This window comes from Myotis daubentonii, chromosome 15 (genome assembly GCF_963259705.1).
Source record: "Myotis daubentonii chromosome 15, mMyoDau2.1, whole genome shotgun sequence".
Lineage (NCBI taxonomy): Eukaryota > Metazoa > Chordata > Mammalia > Chiroptera > Vespertilionidae > Myotis > Myotis daubentonii.
Window position 1 is genome coordinate 51,932,662 of NC_081854.1, and position 24,075 is coordinate 51,956,736.

Here is a 24,075-nt window from a genome sequence, read left to right on the forward strand (position 1 = left end):
TGAGGGGGGAGGGGCAGTACCATTACCACCAGCCTGTCAAGATGTGGGCTTAAAATAGAAAATATTTGGTTTTTTGTTTGGTTTTTTGTTTGTTTTTTAAATATATTTTATTGATTTTTTCACAGAGAGGAAGGGAGCGAGATAGAGAGCTAGAAACATCAATGCGAGAGAAACATCAATCAGCTGCCTCCTGCACACCTCCCACCGGGGATGTGCCCGCAACCAAGGTACATGCCTTGACCGGAATCGAACCCGAGACCCCCTCAGTCTGCAGGCCAACGCTCCATCCACTGAGCCAAATGGGTTAGGACAAAACTATTTGTTTTTAAAATAAAGGCCTATTTGTTTCACATCTTTGTGGACTGAGATTCATACTTCCCACATATATACATGCTGTGTTATTAATGTTAAATCCAGAAGATACTATTTATGTTGGTTTTCTTTGGGGAAAGAGACAGGGTAGGGGGAGGGAAGCTTTTCTTCTTTTCATTTTTTATAAAACATATTTTTAACGATTTTTAGAGAGGGGAAAAGGGGAGAAGGAGAGAGAGACACATCAATATGAGACAGAAACATCGATCAGCTGTCTCCCCCATGCACCCAGACAGGGGGCTGAACTTGCAACCCAGGTATGTGCCCCGACCGGGAATCAAACTGGCAACCTTTAGGTGCACAGGGCAATGCTCAACCACTGAGCCACACTGGCCAGGGCTCTTCACTTTATCTTATGTCCTTTCCAATTAACTACACCCATGTTAGAATTTTCATATTTAAAACGTGTAAACAGTAGAGTATTGAGACATGTCTATATTATAAAAATAATAGTAAACACAATGCAAAGCAGAAGGAAAGGGTTTAACAGGGTCTTGGGTACATGGCCTTACGTGGCCTGGCATTTTGTAAAGTTTCTCTGAAGTTAACAATAAAGATGTGAGGGAGGGTGGGGTGAGTAGGGGGCACCAGGGCAGTGAAAACACTCTGTATGATATCACAGTGGCCGGTAAATCTCTCCAAGCCTGTGTAGAATGTACACCACCAAGAGTGGACCTAATCAAACTATGGGCTGTGAGTGACAATGATATGCAGTGGTGGCTCGTCACGTGTAGCAAACATACCGTTCTGGGTGGGGAGTTGATCATGTGGGAGGCTGTGCGTGTGTATGGGCAGGGAGCATGCAGTATATGGGAAAACATCTGTACCTTCTGCTCAATGTTGCTGTGAACCTAAAACTGCTCTGAATCTTTTAAAAATTAAAATAGATATGACATACATTTTACTCCAGAATACATCCATTTTTTTCCAATGTATAAATTTTTAAAAATTACTTTCTGGTAAAAATCACCTCATTCTCTTCCAAACGCAGAATGGGGACCACTGAGGACCCAGGTAAACGCTCAGCCACTGCGCATCCTGCAGGGAGCATTCTTACATGTTTACCACCAGAGGGCAGCATCGGCCCACAGATGAGCAGCCAGCCCAGCCCACCTGCAACACTGGCATATGCTTAATTAGTAGGTCCTGCTAACCGTCTGTACAGGTGTGGCTACTTAAAACACACACACACAGTAGGTCCTGTTACCGTCTCTACAGGTGTGGCTACTTAAAACACACACACACACACACACAGTAGGTCCTGTTACCGTCTCTACAGGTGTGGCTACTTAAAACACACACACACACACACACAGTAGGTCCTGTTACCGTCTCTACAGGTGTGGCTACTTAAAACACACACACACAGTAGGTCCTGTTACCGTCTCTACAGGTGTGGCTACTTAAAACACACACACACACACACAGTAGGTCCTGTTACCGTCTCTACAGGTGTGGCTACTTAAAACACACACACACACACACACACAGAAAAGTTCCCGAACCACCAAATCTCAAAATCTCAAAAATCCTGCATCTGTTCCTTACTTCCTTTTTTATTTTTTAAAATATGTTTTTATCGATTTCAGAGAGGAAGGGAGGGAGAGAGATAGAAACATCAATGATGAGAGAGAATCATTGATCGGCTGCCTCCTGCACGCTCCACACCACGGACCAAGCCCGCAACCTGGTCATGGTTCATAGGTCGACGCTCAACCACTGAGCCATTGCTGCCAGGCCTTACTTCCTTTTTGAAACACAGAAGTCACTGAAGAAGTCACACATTAAATAACAGATTCAGTGTCAGGATATATTAGCCCTTAATGTCACCCAGGGCGCCATCGGTGGGGGCTGTACTCTGCATAGCCAGGAACGTCAGGAAACCACAAACAGATGAACCACTGACGCTGACTGAGCACTTCCTGAGCCAGGCGCTGGGAAGAAACTGATCCCTATTTCACTTCAGGTGACTGGTCTCAGTGGGGTGGCGGCACTTCCCCGTTGTAACAAGACCCCTTCTCTCTACTACCACATTATTGTACTTTTTATCTACTTTGTTGTAGCTTTTCCTACAATACTGGGGGGACAAGAATATGCAGTTCTCTGAAAAGAATGTAGTGTTGGCAGATTCCCCCAGAACTATTCTTGCTTCAACGGTGTTTGGACGGAACAGACCCAGGGATGCCCCTTCTTCCAGCCTCCAACCACCTCCAACCTCTTTCCCAGTCGCCACCTTCAGAACCATCTCGGTCATCCTCGGCCTCTGAGACCAGCCAACACCATTTTTTGAGCTTAACTCCTCATTGCCAAGCAGCCACGAGCTCCCAGATTCATCAGAAGTATTCCTCCGAGGGGGAGGCTACGGTCCACCGCCTGGTCACCCTGCATCTGCGGCCTCCTCCACCTACCTCTCTCGGGGCTTCTGTTTCCACCGCTATGGTGTGGTTCTGAAGGGCGTGGCTACTTCTTTCTCCCGCTGGCAGAGGAGAAGCTCAAGGGTGCCAAGCAGCTCTTGAAGATGCAAAACCAGCGTGGCGACCGCACCCTCTTCCAGGACGTGAGGAAGCCGCCCCACGATGAGTGGGTGACACTCGGGACGCCAGGGAAGCCGGTGTGGTCCTGGAGAAGAACCTGACCCAGGCCCTTCTGGACCTGCGGGCCCTGGGTTCTGCCCGCACAAACCCTCATCTCTGTGACTTCCGGGAGAACCACGTCCTGGGTGAGCAGGTGAAACTCATCAAGAAGATGGGCGACAGCTGGCTCTGTGAAAGGCTCACCCTCAAGTAGGAGCCTGTGGAGCCCAGAGGCCTTTGAGGGGCCCTCTGCGTCCCCCTGGTGTCTGGCTTCTGCCTGAGCCTCTCCCGGCAACCACTAAGCATCCTTTTAACCTCCCGGGAGCCCTCGCCCATGCTGCGGACCAAATGGAAACAATAAAACTTTTTACAGCAAAAAAGAAAAAAATTAGTGTCATTTGGGTTTTTTCCTTTTACAAATAGGATCCAGTTGAAGTAAACAAAAAAATTTGCCAAATGCTAAATAGAAGTTTTCCTACTCTACACAAGCCGTAATTAAATGGAATGAAGTGTGGAATTCTGATTCTCACAGGTATTGCATAAAATGCAGCTTTCAGTAATCACAATAGCACCTAAATTGGCTCATCACCATGTCCGGGACTATCCAAACCTACAGAAAAGTTTTAAAAGAGATATTTAATCCAAATATTTGAGAACATGCTCAGAATCAAGATCTCAGCAGAATGAAACCAGAAGCCTTTTTCTGTCTTCTAGGCAGCCAAACGCAGTAAGAGGGATGGTCTGGAATCCGGGAGGCTTGGATCCTGCTTCTGCCTAAACCAGGAACTCAGCCTTGGTTAGAAGCAAGTCGCCTTCCTTATCAGATCCCGCATTTCTCCACCTGGAAAGCGAGGAAGTGGAGCTGGCTGGTCTCTGGGTTCTCACGAAGTGGGAGATCATCGTTTCATTCTGAATCGATGGCATCTAAAGGCAGCTTTTGATCTAGCCACTCCAAGGTGTGTCCGCACAGCCTTGTGCAGCAGCCAGCCACCTGGTCCCGAGGGCAGTGCAATAGCCTTTCTAGCCTCCAAGAAGCAACAGCTGGAGAGGGAAACAGCCCGAGCCCATCTGGGTGTTTTCAAGGAGGCTGCACCACATGGCTATTCTGGTCAATGCCCACACTGATGCCAGCCTTACTCTTTTTGTTGTTAATCCTTATCTGAGGATATTTTTCCATTGATTTTGAGAGAGAGTGGAAGGGAGGGGGAGAGATAGAAACATGGATGTGAGAGAGACACATTGATTGGTTGCCTCCTGCACGCACCCCAACCAGGGCCAGGGATCGAGTCTGCAACCGAGGTACATGCCTTTGACTGGAGTCAAACCTGGGACCTTCAGTCTGACGGCCGATGCTCTACTCACTGAGCAAAACTGGCTCAGGCATCATGTCCTTCCCCTTGGGGAAATGCTGTCTCCAGTTTGGGGACAGTCTGTGTTCGCTGAACCAATGGCCTGAACTCTGTGGTCCTGATATTTTCTTTTTTGATAATTCAAAAATATCAACAATAATCCTCACGTCTGTGAAGGCATTTAACTCCAATACACAAAAGCAACAAGAGCTACACCTGGGCCTGGAAGTGGGGCCAGACACAAAGGCTTAGATCAGTGGTTCTGAACCTCGGCTGCACATTAGAATCACCTGGGAATCTTTTTAAAATCCTGATTTCCGGGCCTCCTCCTCCGGAAATTTTGTTTCTTTGTGACTAATGTTGTGGCCTCACCCCATAACAAAGAAACAGAATTTCCGGAGGATGAGGCCCAGAAATCAGGATTTTAAAAAGATTCCCAGGTGATTCTAATGTGCAGCCAAGGTTGAGAACCACTGTTCTAGACTTGCTTTTGCTGCTCATTCTTCCCGACGCCAGCGAAGTCTTCTCCTCCAGGTGGTTTTCTGGACATCGCAGGCTGGTGCCTCCATTCTGCACTCCTCCGTCGGTGGCACGTGTATCTACGTTTGCCACTGCGCCTCGTGGACGCGAAATCACTGTTCCCACCTTCAAAATGCTTACCGTGTTCCTTTGTACTTGCCCTTTTCTGCCATGTCCCTCTAAGGAGGCTAACGCTACTCTGGGTGCTTAATGGCTGTGGAGAGGGAAGGCACAGGGGAAACGGGAGGTACCAAGGCAGTAGAGACCCAACAGGTATGTGCGGTGCAGCACGGGCATCGTCTGCGACATGGGAGGAGGTCAGCGTCTGCCTCTGTCGGCGGGCAGATCCTGCAAGGCTGCCTCAGGGCTACATGGAGGGGATCGGCTCTATCCTGAGGGCACTAGGGAGCCTGAGGGGAGGGGGCTTAAGCGAGGAGATGTGAGGGCCCTATATTTTAGAAGGATCCTGCTGGCTGCTCTATGAGGAATGTCCCGGAGAGGCAAGCCTGGCCTCAAATGGTCCAGTGAGGGGCTATTGGTCTGACCCAGGATAGGGCCGGTGGTGCGGCCATGTGGATGGAGAGGGGCAGGTGGTTTCTACTTCCTGTGGTACTGAGAGATCGCTGGGGCTGAATCCTGGCGCCGCCTCTCCCTGGCTATGGACTCTGGGCACCGACTTCAGCATCATTGTCAGAATTAATGAGGAACTAAATGTCTTGGTAGCAGTATTCCAGATACGTTCTGGAGGTGAACTGGGGTGTCTGGAAGGTGAGGGAGAGCTGATCAAGATGACTCTTGGGCCCTACCTGGTTTGGCTCAGTGGATAGAGTGTCGGCCTGCGGACTGAAGAGTCCCAGGTTCGATTCCAGTCAAGGGCATGTACCTTGGTTGCAGGCACATACCCAGTGGGGGGTGTGCAGGAGGCAGCTGATCAATGTTTCTCTCTCATTGATGTTTCTAACTCTCTATCTCTTCCTTCCTCTCTGGAAAAAAAAAATCAATAAAATATATTAAAAAAATAAAAGATGACTCTTGGATTTCTGGTTTAAGGAAATGGGTAGATAAGTCAGAAATGACTCAACAATGGGCATGTCAGGTCTTGAGAGAGGTGGGAGGAGGACATGCTTGGGATCTGTGCACGGAATATGTTCAGGCCCTCACATCTCAGCCTGGCCGGCTCTGGATCCCGGTCCTCACCCCCGTGGGCAGGGCAGGGTGGATCCAGCATAGGCAACCGGAAGGGGTGGGACTGACTGGGAAAAACAACAGTCCGACTATTTGAAAGGTGGGGTCCGATCAGAGGTGCTCTGTGTGACCCTGAATAAGTCACCTTAACGGCTGGGCCTGAAGCTTACACACGTGTGAGTGGGGAAGACAACTGTGCCCAGGCCTGGCCTCCCAGACACTGAGAGCTGGGAAGTACAAGTGACGATGTTGAAACACCTCCTGTTCCTTCGAGGTCCCACTCACCTGCTACCAGCTCCCTATCCCCTCTCCTGGTTCCCAGCCAGAAGCCAGCCCTCTCCGCTCTGGGCTCCCAGAACCTCCACTCTGAACACTGATGGGGCTGTGTCTGGCCCCTGCCCGCCCCACAGCCCCTGGAACGGGCTGGCACACGCAGGCGCTCCCTGCAAGCAGCCAGCACAAACCCAGGGCTAGTCCCCAACGTGTGGCTCTGCTGTCACGGATTGCAGTCCTCCGGGTGGAAAGTCCCAGTGAGCAGCAGAAGAAAGGAATCCAGACACACGCAGGGGCTGCACACGGGGGCCACAGATGGACGCCACTCACAAAGTATTTTTTAATCATTTATTAAAATCCTTATGGTGGAAGCAGGGGGGTGTACTTTCCCAGAGTCGTTTCGCACACACAGAAAAGCGTTTGGAGACACTTTCAGAGCCAGCCGGCCGGGCGAAAGGGTCCTTCTTTAGCGTGGAATGGCTGTGGTTGGAACTATTCAACGTCTAGAACCTCAGACTCGTTCGCTTCTTCCTTTAAATGTAATTCATCCTTGCACACAACACTGTACTGCTTTGACCAATGCAGGCCAGCCGTTAACAACCACGGGTTACTTGTGCTTATTACTAAATCTGGCTCTGTTTTTGGACATAATCGGCTAATCTCACTTAATCCTCCCGGGTGCCCACAGGAGACCTTGCACAACAGCGATGAGGAAACTTTCGTGGAAGTGCGGTGGCCCGGCTGGCCTGGCTCAGTGGTTGAGCATCGACCTATGAACCAGGAGGTCACGGTTCGATTCCTGATCAGGGCACACGTTGTTGGAATTATTCAACGGCACATGCCCGGGTTGCTGGCTCCATCCCAGCGTGGAACGTGCAGGAGGCAGCCAATCAATTCCCTCATCATTAATGTTTCAATCTCTCTCTCCCTCTCTGAAATCAATAAAAGTATATATAGAAAGAAAGTTAGCTGATTTGCACTTAGGGGAGCATCGGGCTGAAGACTGGGGGTCGGCCACCTTGTCACTGGCTTTATGATGCCAGGCAAACGACTTGACCTACATCAGCCACGTTCCCATCTTTCCAAATGGCATAATAGCTGCCCCTCGCGATTAACGGAGTTCCGCGCGCCCAGCGCTGCACCTCGCGACCCGCAGTGTCGTCACGGTTCTCCGGGACCACGTGGCCCGGCGGCGCGGACCTGGGGACTGGCGGGCGGGCGGACCCAGGCCCCGCGCCCGCCCAGCGCCGGCTCCGGCCGCCAGGGTCCGCTGTGGCGCGGCTCGGCCCGGCCGCTCTAGCCCCGCGGGGAAGTCGCTGTCCTTACCTCCCGCAGGAGCCCGCGCCTCCGCGTCTGCGCTGCCCTCGCTCCGTCCTGCAGCTGCCACTGCCCGCGTGCCCACCATGGCCCTGCTGCACTCCTGCCGCGTCCTGTCCGGGGCCGCCGCCGCCTTCCACCCAGGCCTCGCGGGCGTGGCTTCTGCCCGAGCCAGGTAAGCGGGGAAGACGGAGCCGGGGAGAAGGGCCTGCCCCCCCGAGCCACGGACCCCGCAGACACACACGCGCGCACACTTTCTCGGATTGATGGCGGCGCCTCACAGTGACCCTCGGGGTCCTACATCCCCCCTCCCGCCCCTGCCCCCGAGACCGCAGGAGAGCGTGCCAACGCGTTCCCCCGGGTGAGGAAGTGTGGCCCTCCGCGGCACCCGGACTCCCATTCAAGGTGGGGGTCACGAGGCGCAGATTCAGCGCAGGGGCGGGGGGATGGGGGGGTCCGAGGAGAGCCCACGGGCCACGGCGCGGCCGGGCCTCGCGCTCATTGGCTGCGGGGTCCGGGCTGCCTCACGCCCATTGGCTGCGGCGCCGGCCGGGGGACCGGATGCGCCAACGGTGTGCCCTTGACGGGCTACCTGGGGGGCTGCGAGCTCACACGTCGTGGCCTCCCCGCGCCGAGCGGGCTGTGCGGGCTGGCGGCTGGCTGCCGCGTGTGTGCGGGAGAAGGGGGTGCACGGGGAGGAGGTGCCCGGGACCCTGGCGTTGAGAGCCGGCCGGCGATCCTGTCCGCATCCCGTGACCTTGACGCATAGCATCCTCACCCGCGACCCTTCCCCGCTGCCGTTTGACCTTTGGATGGAGAAGGGCGGGGGTGTAGCGCACCTCTCTTTGGAAGCCCTTAGCAGATCCAGCCGGAGGGGCGTGGCCGTTCTTTCTCCATCTCACGGCGCTCTTTCATGTAGTCGGTATTTCGTCACCGGGAGTTTGAGAGAGCCGGCCGGGCGCTGGGCCAGGTATCAATCTGGTGATCAGCCAGGCGCTGGACCAGATATCAATCTGCTGATAGACGCTGCGGGGAAGAAGCCCCCGAGAGCAGTGTCACTCGGGAGATTACACGTGCAGGGCGGGGCAGCCGTAGGTAGACAGTTGTTCCTAGGGAAAATAATACGCGAATAAATAATAATACAGGAATAAACTGGGTTTCACGCGCTCACAACAGTAAACCTACTTTTGCCCCGTCCTGGGCATTACCCCACACTAGTGTCTGCAGAGGAAAAGTGCAGGGCCTTCGACGCATTGGTAATTGCTTCCTGGTGGAGACGTGAGCCAAGCGACTTAATTCTCTCAAGAAGCCGGTTGGGGGCAGTGCCCTTAAGTACCACCTACTCTGGTTTGCAACCAGATATTCACTCCAGCGAGCAAAGCCTTGACCCCTTTCCCATGCCTTGGCCTTTTCGTTGGATGTTGGATGATGACGTGAAGCCAGCAGAACAATTTGACCTTCACAAAGCCCCGCACTCCTGGCAGTAGTTTCTCCCAGGCTTTCACACTGTCTTAGCTTCTTGATTTGGTTCCTTCTTGGCTCGCTGTCAGGTGTGCTCCTTAAGTCAAACTACCGACTGGCCCAGAATCAGGGAGCTGTTATCATCATTTATGCAGCACATTGGAGCAGAGGGAGGGGTGCCTAAAATTATGGGCACCCCATGTAGTACTGTTAGAATTATCTCTTGTTTTATGGATTTGGTTGGGCGTTTTGCGGTTCTATTTATACTATTTAGTGAAAATCCCTATGGGTGTGACCTTTTAGTCATGTTTCAGTTTGGGAGCCTGACTCATTTTTCTTTTCCGCCTTTCGCCCATTAGAATGTAAATTCCATGAAAGCAGAGACTGGACCAGCCTTGTTCACTGTTCTATCTCAGCACTTAGACTAGTGCCTGCATGTCATGTCTTTCAATTTGAGTATTTTTTTTTAGACAACAATTTGATTTTTTTAATCAGTGCAATAGAAACAAATATGACATTTTAATATTGCATCTTACATCAAAGCCTAAGCATATAGGGGAACTGCGGATGCAAAATGTTTGTGTGTGTGTTTTGTTTTTGTGTTTGTTTTTTTAAAATATATATATATTTTTAATATATTTTATTGATTTTTTTTTTTTTTTACTGGGAGGAAGGGAGAGGGATAGAGAGTTAGAAACATCGATGAGAGAGAAACATTGATCAGCTGCCTCCTGCACACCCCCTACTGGGGATGTGCCCACAACCAAGGTACATGCCCTTGACCGGGATCGAACCTGGGACCTTTCAGTCCGCAGGCCGACACTCTATCCACTGAGCCAAACCGGTTAGGGCTTAAATATATTTTTTATTGATTTTTTACAGAGAGGAAGGGAGAGGAATAGAGAGTTAGAAACATCGATCAGCCACCTCCTACACACTCCCCACTGGGTATGTGCCCACAACAAAGGTATGTGCCCTTGGCTGGAATCGAACCTGGGACCCTTGAGTCCACAAGCCGACGCTCTGTCCACTGAGCCAAACTGGCCAAGGCTGTGTGTGTGTTTTTTTAATAGTTTGTGCCCTGGCCAGGGAGCTCGCTTGGAGTGTTGTCCCAATATGCCAAGGTTGTGGGTTCAGTCCCCAGTCCAGGTGCTTACGGGAGGCAACTGATCCATGTTTCTCTCTCACATTGATGTTTCTCTCTTTCCCTACCCCCTCTCTAAAAATTAATAAGCATGTCCTCAGGTGAGGATTTTTTAAAAAAACACAAAAACTAAAAATTGCTAGGTAGACTCCCAGGGGAACGGCCAGGCATTTAAATTGCAAATGCTTATCGGAATACTTTGTACCTAACATATTTTGGTTGTCTGGTCAGTATTGCTTAATAGTTCAGGCTTTGAGCTTATGTGCAAAGTTCATTGAGAGGGATCACTTTGTAGGCCACTGGTTGTCTGTCTTGACTTCATCCCTAAGGCACTCGTTTTTATCAAGTGCTATCTCTTTAAAAACATCAAAGTTCTGACCTGACCGGTTTGACTCAGTGGATAGAGCGTTGGCCTGCGGACCAAAGGGTCCCAGGTTCGATTCCAGTCAAGGGCATGTGCCTTGGTTGCAGGCACATCCCCAGTGGGGAGTGTGCAGGAGGCAGCTGATGGATGTTTCTCTCTCATCGATGTTTCTAACTCTCTATCCCTCTCCCTTCCTCTCTGTAAAAAATCAATAAAATACATTTTTTAAAAAATCAAAGTTCCTACAATGTGACAGAGAGTCTTTGCCCTTTTAAGGAGTGGAATAATGAAGCACATGGAGGACCTGAACATAACTACTGATGTAGGACTGATCAAATTGAGTATCCCTGCTCCTGTATTTAGATTTTTAAGGTTGAATATATTCAAATTGCTTTTAGACTCTTCTTAAAAGATTCTACTCTCAATTCTATCCCTGTTTCTGAGAGGATTTCTATGCCAAATAAACGTTTTAAAGAACGTGACAAATCCGTGCCCTTCCAACCATGTAACAAGGGTACGTCTGTCCCGTGGTTAGGGGCAATGGCTCTGTCATCATTGATTGACAACCATGGAGACAGAGCCATCTTTTTAAAAATGAAAATTGCTTACTAGAAGCTCTATCGTATGTCCTTGACATTCATAGTATTCCTTTCACTCATCAGCTGATGACAGTGATACAGACAGGCAGGTGGCTACATGTTTCCAGGGTCTGAATTGTGGGTAGGAAGCAACAAAAGCTTGCTTTAGGCCCTGTTTAGAATTTGCTTGGGGATACCTGTTTCTTACTGTTGCTGAGATACTGGAGCAACCAGGAAGCCTAGAACAAAATGTGTTCTGGCAGTGGGACTGTTGAGGAGGAAGAATGATAATATCTCTCGAGACTCTAGAAAAGGCTTAAGTTATTGAAAAGCAGGAAAGACCTGTATTTTATCATAAAGCCTTGTGACCACGTGTTCCTTGAATTCTCTGCATACTTTTCCTCACCAGGCTAAGTGGCACAGAGGTTATAAATAGTGTAGTGGGATAACTTAGTAACAGCGATACCAGCTAATATCAAGTACTCACTCTGTACCAGGCTCTGTTCTGTTTTATAGTTAACTAGAGGCCCGGTGCATGAAATTTGTGCACGAGTAGGGTCCCTAGGCCTGGCTGGCGATCAGGACCCATGAGGGCCTTCCTTCCCCCAGCTGCCCGGCCTTCCTTCGTTCCTCACCACCCCCTGGTGGTCAGCGCACGTCATAGCGAGCGGTCAGACTCCCAAGGGGAAAATTTGCATATTAGCCTTTTATTATATAGGATAACTCCTTTCATTCTTACAAAATCCCTGTGAGATAGGCAGAGTTGTGCCTCATTTTACAGACTGGCTCTAAAAATGGAAGTATATTCCTGCCCGGCCAGCATGGCTCAGTGGTTGAGTGTCGACCTATGAACCAGGAGGTCACAGTTCGATTTCCAGTCAGGGCACATGCCCGGGTGTGGCCTCGATCCACAGTGAGGGTGTACAGGAGGCAGCTGATCACTGATTCTCTCTCATTGTCATTGATATTTCTATCTCTTCTCCTACCCCTCTCTGAAATCAATAAAAAATATATTTGGAAAAAAAAATGCAAGTATATTCATGTCACTCCCCTTACCTGATCACCTTGCCCCCTCCCAAAAAAAAAGTAATGATTCCCATATTTTTACTACATTCAAGGTGGGGCCGAGGAAACATTTTAACAAGCTCTTAACAAATATGGGAACAGGATAAAAACCCAGGCCCCTTGGGGTGGGGGGAAGTTGTCACACATTATCCTCTTACACTGGTCCTTGCTGGCTTCTCTAGTTTCATCTTTTACCATTCTCAGCTTCTCACCGCCGAATTACTTGAAATAGTCTTTGCCTGGGAATTCAGGTCAGGTCTGGACTGCATTGAAAGCCTACGCATGCATCCTGTCCTCCCCAGGATGATTCAGGGAGGCGGCCCCTTCCGCTCCTTACAGGATTTGTATTGAAATTATTGGTCTTCCCCGCCCTTCAGCGAGGTGCTCTGAGGTCTTATGCATTATTGAACTATGGTTCCTGTTGCTTTACCGTGTGCACAGTAAACATGCAGCCATTCGTTGAAGTGGATTCGTGGCAGATCCAGGATGTCTCTGGCCATGGGAATCTTGCTTCTGTAACTGAGGTCTTGTCTTTCCCATTTCAGCTCCTGGTGGGCCCATGTGGAGATGGGGCCCCCAGATCCCATCCTGGGAGTCACAGAAGCCTTTAAAAGAGACACCAACAGCAAAAAGATGAACCTGGGAGTCGGTGCCTACCGGGACGATAATGGAAAGCCTTACGTGCTCCCTAGCATCCGGAAGGTGAGCGTGCCTGGTTGGGATAAGTACACTGACGGGAGCGGCAGAAAGAACGCTGGACGGGGAGCCAGGAGGCCCAGGCTCAGGTTCTGGTACTAACTGTGCCCGTCAGGTTGTCTGAGCTGCAGTCCCCTGGCTATAAGAGAGAGCCATTGGAAGTGCATGGTGTTTCCTAAGGTTGCATTTCTGTGATTGTCTCTGAAAGAGCCATAGTGTCATATGTAATTCTGAGAGTGCACAAAAGGACCAAGAATTTCAGTGCTGTCTCACACATAGAACTAGGCCTTCGTGGATGGGCATTACTCTTATTTTCCATTTCTCTCATTTTAATTGCCTTAATAAAGCCCACCTTCTCACACAGACATACTCTGTCCTTTTTTCCTATTGAACTGTAGAAAAATTTTCTTTATTTTTGTTGCATATTTATTGGTAGTCTTACTATTGGTTATTATAGTTATAATTTAACTAATCCTCTAGGAACAATTCTTTTTTTAAAATATATTTTATTGATTTTTTACAGAGAGGAAGGGAGAGGGATAGAAAGTTAGAAACTTCGATGAGAGAGAAACATCAATCAGCTGCCTCCTGCACACCCCCTACTGGGAATGTGCCCGCAACCAAGGTACATGCCCTTGACTGGAATCGAACCTGGGACCCTTCAGTCCTCAGGTCGATGCTCTATCCACTGAGCCAAACCAGTTAAGGCAGAACAATTCTTTTTTAAGAAAGTATGTCTTCTTTGCATCTGTCCCTTCTCCATTGAAATATGAATGTGCTGCTTTGCCACTTCCAAAGTGGATGGTGATGTGTCTGTCATTCCTCCGTACTGCAGAGCTAGGCACCATGAGTGGCAGTTCAGAATACTCTGGGGTAAGAGTATTCTCTCATCACCTGAACTGTTACGCCCTCATGAGCCACTGCGGTAATAGAGCAGGGGCTGAATGAACCACTGAAGAAAAATCTCTGAGTACATAGGAGTGCACCTTAGGTATCATCTCTACAAGTCTCTTAGTAGCAAAAAGGACTCAAGAAGCAGGGTGTGGTTTTGGTCTCAAATCAGTTTAGAATACCCAGCAAATGTTAGCTATTGTAAGCTGGAACCCCACCACACACTTGTGTACATTAGCTCATCGGCTCTTCACCGCAACCATATGAGGTGTAGGAACAGCTGTTCCCTCATTCAACAGATGAGGAAACGGGCTCAGAAAGATTAATAATTTGCCCAGGTCAACACAGCTAGTAAGTTCTTAGACTGGCATATATCTTGAAATACTTCCTTTTTATGTATTTTGTTTGATTTTTATTATCTTACTAGAGGCCCGGTACACGAAATTCGTGCACTTGGGAGGGGGGTCCCTCAGAGGCGGGAGAAACTCCCACCACTGCCTCTGTGCTCGCCAGCCGTGAGCCCGGCTTCTGCACTGACCAGGGGGCAGCTCCTGTGTTGAGCGTCTGCCCCCTGGTGGTCAGTGTGCGTCATAGCGATCGGTCATTCCGCCGTTCAGTCAATTTGCATATTAGCCTTTTATTACATAGAATATCTGTTTTAAGTATTGCTCTTAAGTCTTGTTATGGTGCATTCCAAGAATACCGTTTTAGGTTAAATGGTAACCAAGAGACACTATATACCCATCCACATAAAACTGAACTTTAAAATTAATTTTAAGTATTTCTGTTCTGCAATATAACATATAAAGTAGTCTACTTATCCTTCTTCTGGGACAATATCTCCAAATAAAAAAAATAAAGCTTTACCTCCAAAATTTAAGTAGAAAACATTTAATACAGGCTGGGGCAAAAGTTAGGTTTACAGTTGTGAGTACACGAAACAGTTCATTCTTGTATTATTATTTATTAATTATTGTACTATTTTCTATATGAACAAACTATAAACCAACTTTTGCCCCACCTGTCTTAATCAAGATAATTCCAGGTGAAAAGAGCTAAACAGATGCTTTTTCTCTGGTCTAGGCAGAGGCCCAGATTGCTGCAAAAAACCTGGACAAGGAATACCTGCCCATCGGGGGACTGGCCGAGTTCTGTAAGGCGTCTGCAGAGCTGGCCCTGGGCGAGAACAGCGAAGTGCTGAAAAGCGGCCGGGTAAGCGAGCGGACTCCGGTGTCATACAGGGTCTGTCGTTAAATGTAATAATTCAGATACATTTGAGATAATTCAAACAATTCAAAACAAATAAGAAAAGAAACATCACTTTGTGCTTGGTGATGGTTTTGAGGTGGCTACACTTTTGCTAATATCTCTGCTTTAGCTAATAAATTGGCCCTACTTAAATAAAAGATTTCCTATAACACCAGTTCCAAAAAATATGGTAGTGACTTGATAGATTTGACACTGCTTTTCTGTTAGTTTCTATGTGCTTATGTTCATTTTACATTAAATACGCTTTAGAAACTCCAAACTGTGCCTAGTTTTAGGCCTATACTTAGCCCCCACCCTCATGCCCTAAGCTTCCAGCTTAGATGGAGGAAGCAAGCAGGAAACAAGCCACAGGTAGACTCTGGCAGCTGGGACCAGCCGGGCACTCTGCTGGGCCTTCACAGCCCTGCTCCCTTCCTGCTGCCTCCCTCCTCTCTGAGGTCCAGGGAGCGTCACTGCAGCCATGACGGGGAGCACAAGTGTCCCTTAGTTACTTCCTTCCAGCTCCCTGAGGGGTCCCTTGTGGAAGAGAGGTGGCCCTGAAGGTCACTGCACATGAGCTTTTTGCACACAGATTCCCGTATGCACCTGGCGTACATGCAGGCCCACACTTGTAGTAGAGACTAGCATCAAGCACGCGGGCCACCAAACAGCTCACCTGACCCAGCGGCTCATGTGCCTTATAGTTTACTTTCTTTTGAAACATATATGTTCTTCTAATGGATACATTTGTATGTTTAAATCCCCCCCCCTCCCCGGGGTTTAAGTCTGGGGAAAACACACAAAGTAGCAAAACTAAGCCAACACTTCTCCCCTCCAAGGACAGAATAAATACATTTTATTTACAAGACTGGTCTAAGTCCACAGGTTAGTTCATTGACTCAGAGTGAAACGTATAACCTTGACCCAGTGGGCATGGAGCAATGACCATAAGTCATGGACAGGATATGGTTTGACTAATATCCATACAGTCAACCACCTGTTAACCCCTCGTGAAAACTTGTGGGTTTTTGTTTTTTTTCTGTAATTTTTGCTTAGTCTGTGTACCTCTAGTCAATTGTTACCTAAGTATGTGACTGGCCTATCTTAAAATAACATCAGTTTGCCTTTTACAAACTGCTGTGCCTTTGTGAACCATTGGTATCAGATCTACAGTCAGGTGTTTATTTTTATCACGCCAAGGTTTGCAGAGACTACGTTTGGTTAGGAAAGAGTTTGTTGGTTGGGTTCCTCCCATTAATGCAGTGCCCGCCAGTCCAGAAAACAGGTTGGTGTTTTGTAGAGCCTTGCTTCTATGGTGCCTTAAAAAAAAACACTGTGGTTTCCTACTCATCTCCTACATGGACTGGTGTGAAGAAACAGATCTACTCAGGCATCTGTCCAAATGATTAACATTTCAGATTCTGAAAACTCATACAAGGAGCCTCTTGGACAACCTTTGATACGTAGTAATGTTAGTCTAAGGTACTTTTCAAGGACCTTTGATGTTCAGAGAATCACTCCATTTTGTATAATTCTACAGTAATGTTTAAATGTAGTGACTGTTCTTAGTGTCCTTGATTTTTTCCACTGGGGAGGTGGGGATTTTGTGTCCTGAAAGTCTCACGTAACACGGGATGGTGCTACTAACAGGCTGTAAGGAATTAGCTTCTGCATCAGCAGGGCTGTTGGAAACTGAAGAACCGCCCTGTGGGGAACCCATGAGGAGAGTCCAGCCAGTCTGTGGCTGAGCAGATGGGGAGATGAAGCAGTGCCGTTCTCTCATTTCCTGGTGCTCATCTGGGGGTATCGTCAGCCTCTGTGCGCTTGGCCTCTCTCTGCTGAGCTCAGGGCGTGGTGCCTCACTGGCCTCGTGTCTCTCCCGCAGTACGTCACCGTGCAGACCATTTCTGGAACCGGGGCCCTAAGGATCGGAGCCAGCTTTCTGGTGAGTCTGGAAATGTCGTCAGCAAAGAGCTGTAGGATGACGGGGTTTCTACCGCACGTGTGTTTGCTGACTCAGACGTAGACTTCCTGTCTCCACAACCTTGGAAGACTTCTCATTCCCTGATAAATGAACTTGGGGGTTAAAAATTAAAGTACTTAGAAGAAATCACAAAGACATTATGATTATAGTAAGACAATATAATAATAATGAATATAATTTATTGAGCACTTCCTGTTACTAGGAGCTTTTCTATTTTAACTCATTTAAGCTTTCTGAAGGAGGTTCAGTTAACACCATTTTACAGATGGAGAAAGTGAGGCCCTGGTAGGTGCTTGGCCACGCGGCCGTGTAACTGTCAGAGCCTGGGTTTCCCCCAGGCAGTCTCGCTGCTTAGTCAGTACTGGCTCTCACTCAGGGAGAGGAGCTGTGTTTCAGAAGAGAAAAACGTCTTTTCCGTAAAATAGATCAACTTTTTTCGCCTTCCCGTTCATCGGTTTTTCATTCCCTTTCATCCCATCTCTCAGCAAAGATTTTTCAAGTTCAGCCGAGATGTGTTTCTGCCCAAACCGACCTGGGGGAATCACACGCCCATCTTCAGGGACGCTGGCATGCAGCTGCAGGGCTACCGCTACTATGACCCCAAGACATGCGGCTTTGACTTCACGGGCGCCATGGAGGACATTTCCGTAAGTGTGGCTCTCGGGGAGGGGGGTGGGGGGGGATCAGGAGTAAACCTCCTTGTGGAGACTTGAGGCCGCCCAGCGTGGTCTCAGCACCTGACGTAAAATACGGAGGATGAGCCAACTCCAGACCTTGGGTTCTTTTTGTTATTTGCCAAGTAATAGTGACCCTGTGGCATTTCGGGAGACTTGTCTCCTTGTCAGCTGCACAGCGATCTCACCGTTGTTTGTCTTTTCAGAAAATGCCCCAGCAGAGCGTGCTCCTCCTGCACGCCTGTGCCCACAACCCCACGGGCGTGGACCCTCGCCCCGAGCAGTGGAAGGAGATAGCCTCCGTGGTGAAGGTGAGGGCCGAGATGCCTGATGACAGTTCTGTGCGGTAACTAGCCTTCGGCGCTTCACTGGCTACAGCTGAACAGTGACAACTGCCTGGGGCCCACGTGAAATTTCCACACTTTTTTAAAAAATGTGTTTATTTATTTCAGAGAGGAAGGACAAGGGAGGGAGAGAGAAATATCAGTAATGAGAGAGAATCATTGATTGGCTGCCTCTTACACCATCCTACTGGGGATGGAGCCCGCAACCCAGGCATATGCCCTGACTGCGAATCAAACCGTGACCTCCTGGTTCAGGGGTCAACCCTCAACCATTGAGCCCCACCGGCCAGGTCCACACATTTATTAACAGCCAGGAAAGGGCTCCACACTTGCGAGAGTAACAATTCTGTACTTGATGCTACCTGAGCAGGTGGAGATAATTTCTGTTCCTCAGCCGGGTCTAGGAAATTCTGATAAAACTGTCATTGCCTGGCCTGCATCGTAGGCATCCACTGGCCCCACATGTCTGCTGGTGGGGTCTCCAGCTGTCCTGGTCAGTGGTTAAACTTGTTCATCCTTTTCCACTTTTCTATGTCCCCTCCTATCCTTGCCACTTCCCTCGGCATCGCCATTGTCACTCATGGGGTCAGAATTCCTAGGGAGGAAGATACTCCTGTCGCCTGCATCCCCATTGTCACTCCTTTTGGTTCCCCTTCCTTTACATTCTGTCAGACCTCAGCTGCAAACAGAATGAGAGAGAGAAGCAGCATTCGGAGAGCACTTTCAGGATGAGATGGCTCTGACGTGGCCAGCCCCTGAGCCCCGGGTATAAGATGAGTCTGCCAGGGTGACGTTCGCTCCAGAAAGGCTGGTGCTGATCCTGTGCTGCCTAAACTGAAATAATTACCCAACCACTCGACCTAAAACGAGCTTCCCATTTGAGTAAGCAGCTGCCTGGGGAGATGGAGATTAAGATTCTCCTTTCTTGCCGAACCGGTTTGGCTCAGTGGATGGAGCGTCGGCCTGCGGACTCGGGGGTCCCGGGTTCGATTCCGGTCAAGGGCATGTACCTTGGTTGCGGGCACATCCTCAGTGGGGGGTGTGCAGGAGGCAGCTGATCGATGTTTCTCTCTTATCGATGTTTCTAACTCTCTATCCCTCTCCCTTCCTCTCTGTAAAAAATCAATAAAATATATATATTTAAAAAAAAAAAAAAAAGATTCTCCTTTCTTAGTGTCTTCTTGAGGGACCATACCAACCGGAGTAAAGAAATGTACGTTGATATCTGAACTCTTAGGAAACGGAAACGTTGTTAGGCTGCCTGGGGAGGAGACTGTGTTGATTCTGTCTCTGTGAGGCAGGCCTGGGCCCAGTAAGCACAGTGACCCTCTGGGCATCTTGAGAGGGGCTGCCTGGAGTTTTCATCTTCTTCTCTTTTCCTTCCAGAAAAACAACCTCTTTGCGTTCTTCGACATGGCCTACCAAGGCTTTGCCAGCGGCGATGGCAACAAGGATGCCTGGGCTGTGCGCCACTTCATCGAACAGGGCATTAATGTCTGCCTCTGCCAGTCCTATGCCAAGAACATGGGCTTATACGGTAAAGTGAAGGGCCCAGTGCGCATGTGTTCTGATGACACTGAGGAATGCTGGGAGGGGTGCCACACAGGTGTGGGGTTGCGTGTGTGGGTGTGGGTGTGTGTACGTTGTCCCTGTCCCTCCTTCCCCAGAGAGGAAAGACAGGTAAAATGGATTGTACTGATCTTAACCACGTCTTCTTTAGTGTCCTTGAATTTTCCCAGCAAAGAAAACTGATTACTGCTTCTCTAAACAGTGACTGTTCCATGAGCCACAAAGATGAATACAAGAGAAAGAGACCTTTAAACACTCTTGAGTATTCACCTTTCTGTTGTACCCAGATTCACCACCCTGGTTGCTAAAAACTTTTTACTTATAAGAGTTATTTTTGTGGTGTTTCTATTGGAAACAGCTAATGTGTAGCACATGTAATCGTGATTTGCTTTAGATAGAACTAGACGACAAGATCCATTCTGTCTATTCAGGTGAGCGTGTGGGAGCCTTCACTGTGGTCTGCAAAGATGCCGATGAGGCCAAAAAGGTGGAGTCACAGTTGAAGATCTTGATTCGCCCCATGTATTCCAACCCTCCTGTCAACGGGGCCCGCATCGCCTCCACCGTTCTGAACAGCCCCGATCTGCGAAAGCAATGGTAAAGACACGTCGCCGCCCAGCCACCCCTTTCCCCCCACTAAGTCTTCAAAGCTTGTTCATAATCAGCCACTAGTGACGCCCAGCATCACGCAGCTAGCACATGTGGGAGGGGGCAGGGAGAGAAGAGTGCCTTTTGTTAGCACTTTCCAATAAATACATTGGGCTTTCCCTCAGAGAGACGAACATAATGCAAAGATGGTATTTCCTTTTACTCCATCATCTCCAGGTTAAGTAAATTCAAGTTCATATTGAAGTACCTTACAGAGGAAAACTTCCTGAAGAAAATCATAGTTTTGTTTTTATTTTAATACCATCTGAATACCTTGGCACCTGAGCTCTAAGGTAGTGTTACTCAGTATTTGTTTGTTTTTTATTATTTTTGTTGATTTCAGAGAGGAAGAGAGAGAGAAACATCAATGATGAGAGAGAATCATCCATCACATGCCCCCCATTGGGGATCAAGCCCACAACACGGGTGTGTGCCCTGACCAGGAATCTAACCATGACCTCCTGGTTCATAGGTCAACACTCAACCACTGAGCCATGCCGGCTGGGTATAAAACAGAATGCTATAAAATAGTTTTTTCTTCCTGGACCAGCATATGACTCAGTCAGGGACACACTAGGGCAGTGATGGTGAACCTATGACACGCGTGTCAGAGGTGACATGCGAACTCATTTTTTTGGTTGATTTTTCTTTGTTAAATGGCATTTAGATATATAAAATGAATATCAAAAATATAAATCTTTGTTTTACTATGGTTGCAAATATCAAAAAATTTCTATATGTGACACGGCACCAGAGTTAAGTTAGGGTTTTTCAAAATGCTGACACGCGGAGCTCAAAGGTTCGCCATCACTGCACTAGGGTCCACTAGGGAGTACTCAAGGAAGGTGAAAATGCTGTGAGCTGTGGCGTATGTAACGGGACTTGGCCAGAATGGAGCTGCATCCCAGGCTTTTTACAGGTTGCAGGAAGTGAAAGGCATGGCCGACCGCATCATTAGCATGCGGACCCAGCTGGTCTCCAACCTCAAGAAGGAGGGCTCCTCCCACAACTGGCAGCACATCACCGACCAGATTGGCATGTTTTGTTTCACAGGACTGAAGCCCGAGCAGGTGAGTGGACTCTCGGGAGCAGACCAGTTACTCAGTCCTAGGGCACCTTCCTGTTCAGGATTACCCCGAAAACAGTCATTTTGGAGGCTTTTAGGGAAATGAAGTATGTATGTAGCATTCATTCTGCTTTGTTTTTTATTAGTCATTTACCTATCTGCATCCTCCGGGAGGTGCAAACTTCCAAAGAGCAGGACTTGTCTTCATCATTTTTTGTGATAACCACTGCTTCTCTAAGAGATACCAAATAAGCTGGAACCTGAAAATTACAGGCAGTCCTCAGGTTACGTCAGACTCGATGTACTTTGTTTCGTGGTTACGTCGCCATCTCCCATTTATTAAAAAAAAAAAAAAAAGTTCCGTCATTTCGACGTACGTACATATGTGCTTTATGTTTTTTATTATTTATTTACCACAAGTAAAGGTCAGGAATTGTTATCTTTCTTTTAAATTTTTTACTGATCCTCTTCATTACTGCTGTGTATGTGCTCCATGTGAGTGATGTAGGTGCTTCTGTAGGTGGGTTCCGACTTACGGTGATAATCGAGTTACGTCGCGCCGTAGGAACCGATCTCCCATGTAACCCGAGGACGTACTGTAGAAAGAGAAACCGCTGATCCACAGCTGGATCCCAGATCTGTTTTTCCTGCAAATGTTGACTCTAAAATATTTTTTTCACCCGTTCCTCCTCAGAATTCATCACCCTACTTTAAAGTAGCTTTTCTTCTTTCACTCTATTAAGCTAACACACCAAATTCTGGGACTAGGGTTTAAGTGAAAAAAACACAGAGCCTCTGTTATTTTTCTATCTTAACACGTGGCTCTTGTGCCAGGGCTGGGGGGACACACACACTCGCGTGAGCTGGACATGCCCAAGCATTCTTCTCTCTGCAGGTGGAGCGGCTGACCAAGGAGTTCTCGGTCTACATGACAAAGGACGGCCGCATCTCCGTGGCAGGGGTCACCTCCGGCAATGTGGGCTACCTTGCCCATGCCATTCACCAGGTCACCAAGTAATGTCCGTGATGAGAGGAAACAGAGACAACCCCCCTGCCGACCTCCGCTGCTGTGGGCTGCACACGGAGGAAGAGGGAGGGTGGGTGGTGGTGGGCGGATCACTTCTTTCAACCACAGTACTTAAAACTCAGCGATGGAATGGTTTCTCGGCAAAGACTTGTAGGGAACTAGGCAGAGGCATCTGTGGCTGGTGCATGGAACTTTGTGGCTCTAAACCAAAATCTCCCTCACCTGTGTACCTCCAGCTTTTCCGAAAGAGTTTACATGTACAAGAACGTCATAGCCAAAAACCTGTCAGTCGCACCATTGCAATATTCCAGAAGCTTTAACCGAAGCACCTGATGGTGTCGATGCCACGTATTCGAGCCTCTGTGAGAAGACCTGGCTCCAGCCATCATGGGCAGCCTCACCAACAGACCACATTGCAGAAACCGAGCTTCGTGAAAGCCAGCGCGTCGGCTGCCACTGCGACCAGGAACAGGAAAAGATGCTGTTTCCGGTCTTACTTAAGAAAAAGAGCAAGAAGGCTGTGCTTCTGGTACTTACTTGTGGGCATTTCATTGTTCCCTTCTCTTCCATCAGCGCTGCTCTTCTCCATAGACACAAAGATCTATAACCAGCCTAGATTTTCACCCTCTTCTGCTTGATTGACCATCAACCCCACCCTGTAGCACTTACTCATCTGAAGAATGAAGAACATAATTTACTGCTCACCCCACACCCTCACCTCTCTCAACATAGAATAGCAGAGAATGGTTTACAGATTATTGCAGCGTCCTCTTCAGTGATCGCTTGTCTCCCGCCGGGATGTCGCCTCTGCCCAGGTGGACCTCGTACCCTAGTGCAGTGTTGTGCAGCCACTCGTCTCCCGTCCCAGGTTGGGTGATGTGGGGTTGAGCCAGGCAGGAGGATTTTCAGGTTTTGGTTTTAACCTTCGTGCGCTTCCAGCTGGGCTCAGGCTCCTTTCACCCTTTAGAAAGATCACCACCACCTACTCTAATCGTGTAGACTTACTACAGCCTGGTTTCTCTGTTACAATAAAGTTACTGCGACCCAACCACTGTCGACTATGTTATATTTTCTCTTTAATGGGAGGAAAGGGCAGGAGTGGGTGTATATCCCGGAACTCTGAAGTCATGTCCAGCTGACCATGAGCCAATGGGTGTGTGAGCTGTTCTGAATGTAAACTAAAGCCACATCCTTGTCTTGCTCTCACTCAGCTTGTCTAGTCCAAAGATGTTGGAAATGTAGATATGATCCATTGGACTGTGGGGGACAGGTGGAGTACCTCAAAGGATCTGTGGGTGTCAGCAGGGAGCGGAGGAGATTGAGGGGAGGTGGCAGCTTCAGATGGCTCTGGGAGTGAGGTAGGTAATCTAAACAATGAAGGTAAAGTTAAAAGGGATGCCACCTGGATGTAAGATGACCACTGGGGACAGACCCTCATCCCCAGTAATCAGAAAGAGGGAAGTGAGAGGTGCTGTGAGAATGAAAGTCCAGGATGGCACACCTTCAATTTTTCAAATAACACAAATCCTGTTTTTATTTTATATACTAGGGGCCCGGTGCACGAAATTCGTGCACTGGGTGTGGGGGGGGGGTGTCCCTCAGCCCAGCCTGCCCCCTCTCACATACTGGGAGCCCTCAGGCGTTGACCCCCATCACCCTCCAATCGCAGGATCGGCCCCTTGCCCAGGCCTGACGCCTCTGGCCTAGGCCTCCAGCCCGGGCAGCGGG

The 24,075-nt window shown here is 48.7% G+C and overlaps 1 protein-coding gene across 2 annotated transcripts; it reads left to right on the forward strand.

The window, feature by feature from the left end:
• Positions 1-7,568: 7,568 nt before the first annotated feature.
• GOT2 (glutamic-oxaloacetic transaminase 2) lies at positions 7,569-23,395 on the forward strand. 2 transcript variants are annotated; one of them, XM_059667871.1, is made up of 10 exons: positions 7,569-7,763; positions 12,746-12,902; positions 14,871-14,999; positions 16,921-16,980; positions 17,505-17,666; positions 17,900-18,004; positions 19,424-19,574; positions 20,038-20,203; positions 21,174-21,324; positions 22,015-22,142. In XM_059667871.1, exons 1-10 carry the CDS (start codon positions 7,675-7,677, stop codon positions 22,060-22,062), a joined length of 1,218 nt encoding a protein of 405 aa, XP_059523854.1. In that variant the 5' UTR covers positions 7,569-7,674; the 3' UTR covers positions 22,063-22,142. The 2 variants fall into 2 exon arrangements, with proteins under 2 accessions (XP_059523854.1, XP_059523853.1); XM_059667870.1 differs by lacking the exon at positions 22,015-22,142 and adding an exon at positions 22,216-23,395 and having other exon boundaries at positions 7,570-7,763.
• The last annotated feature ends 680 nt before the right edge of the window (positions 23,396-24,075 follow it).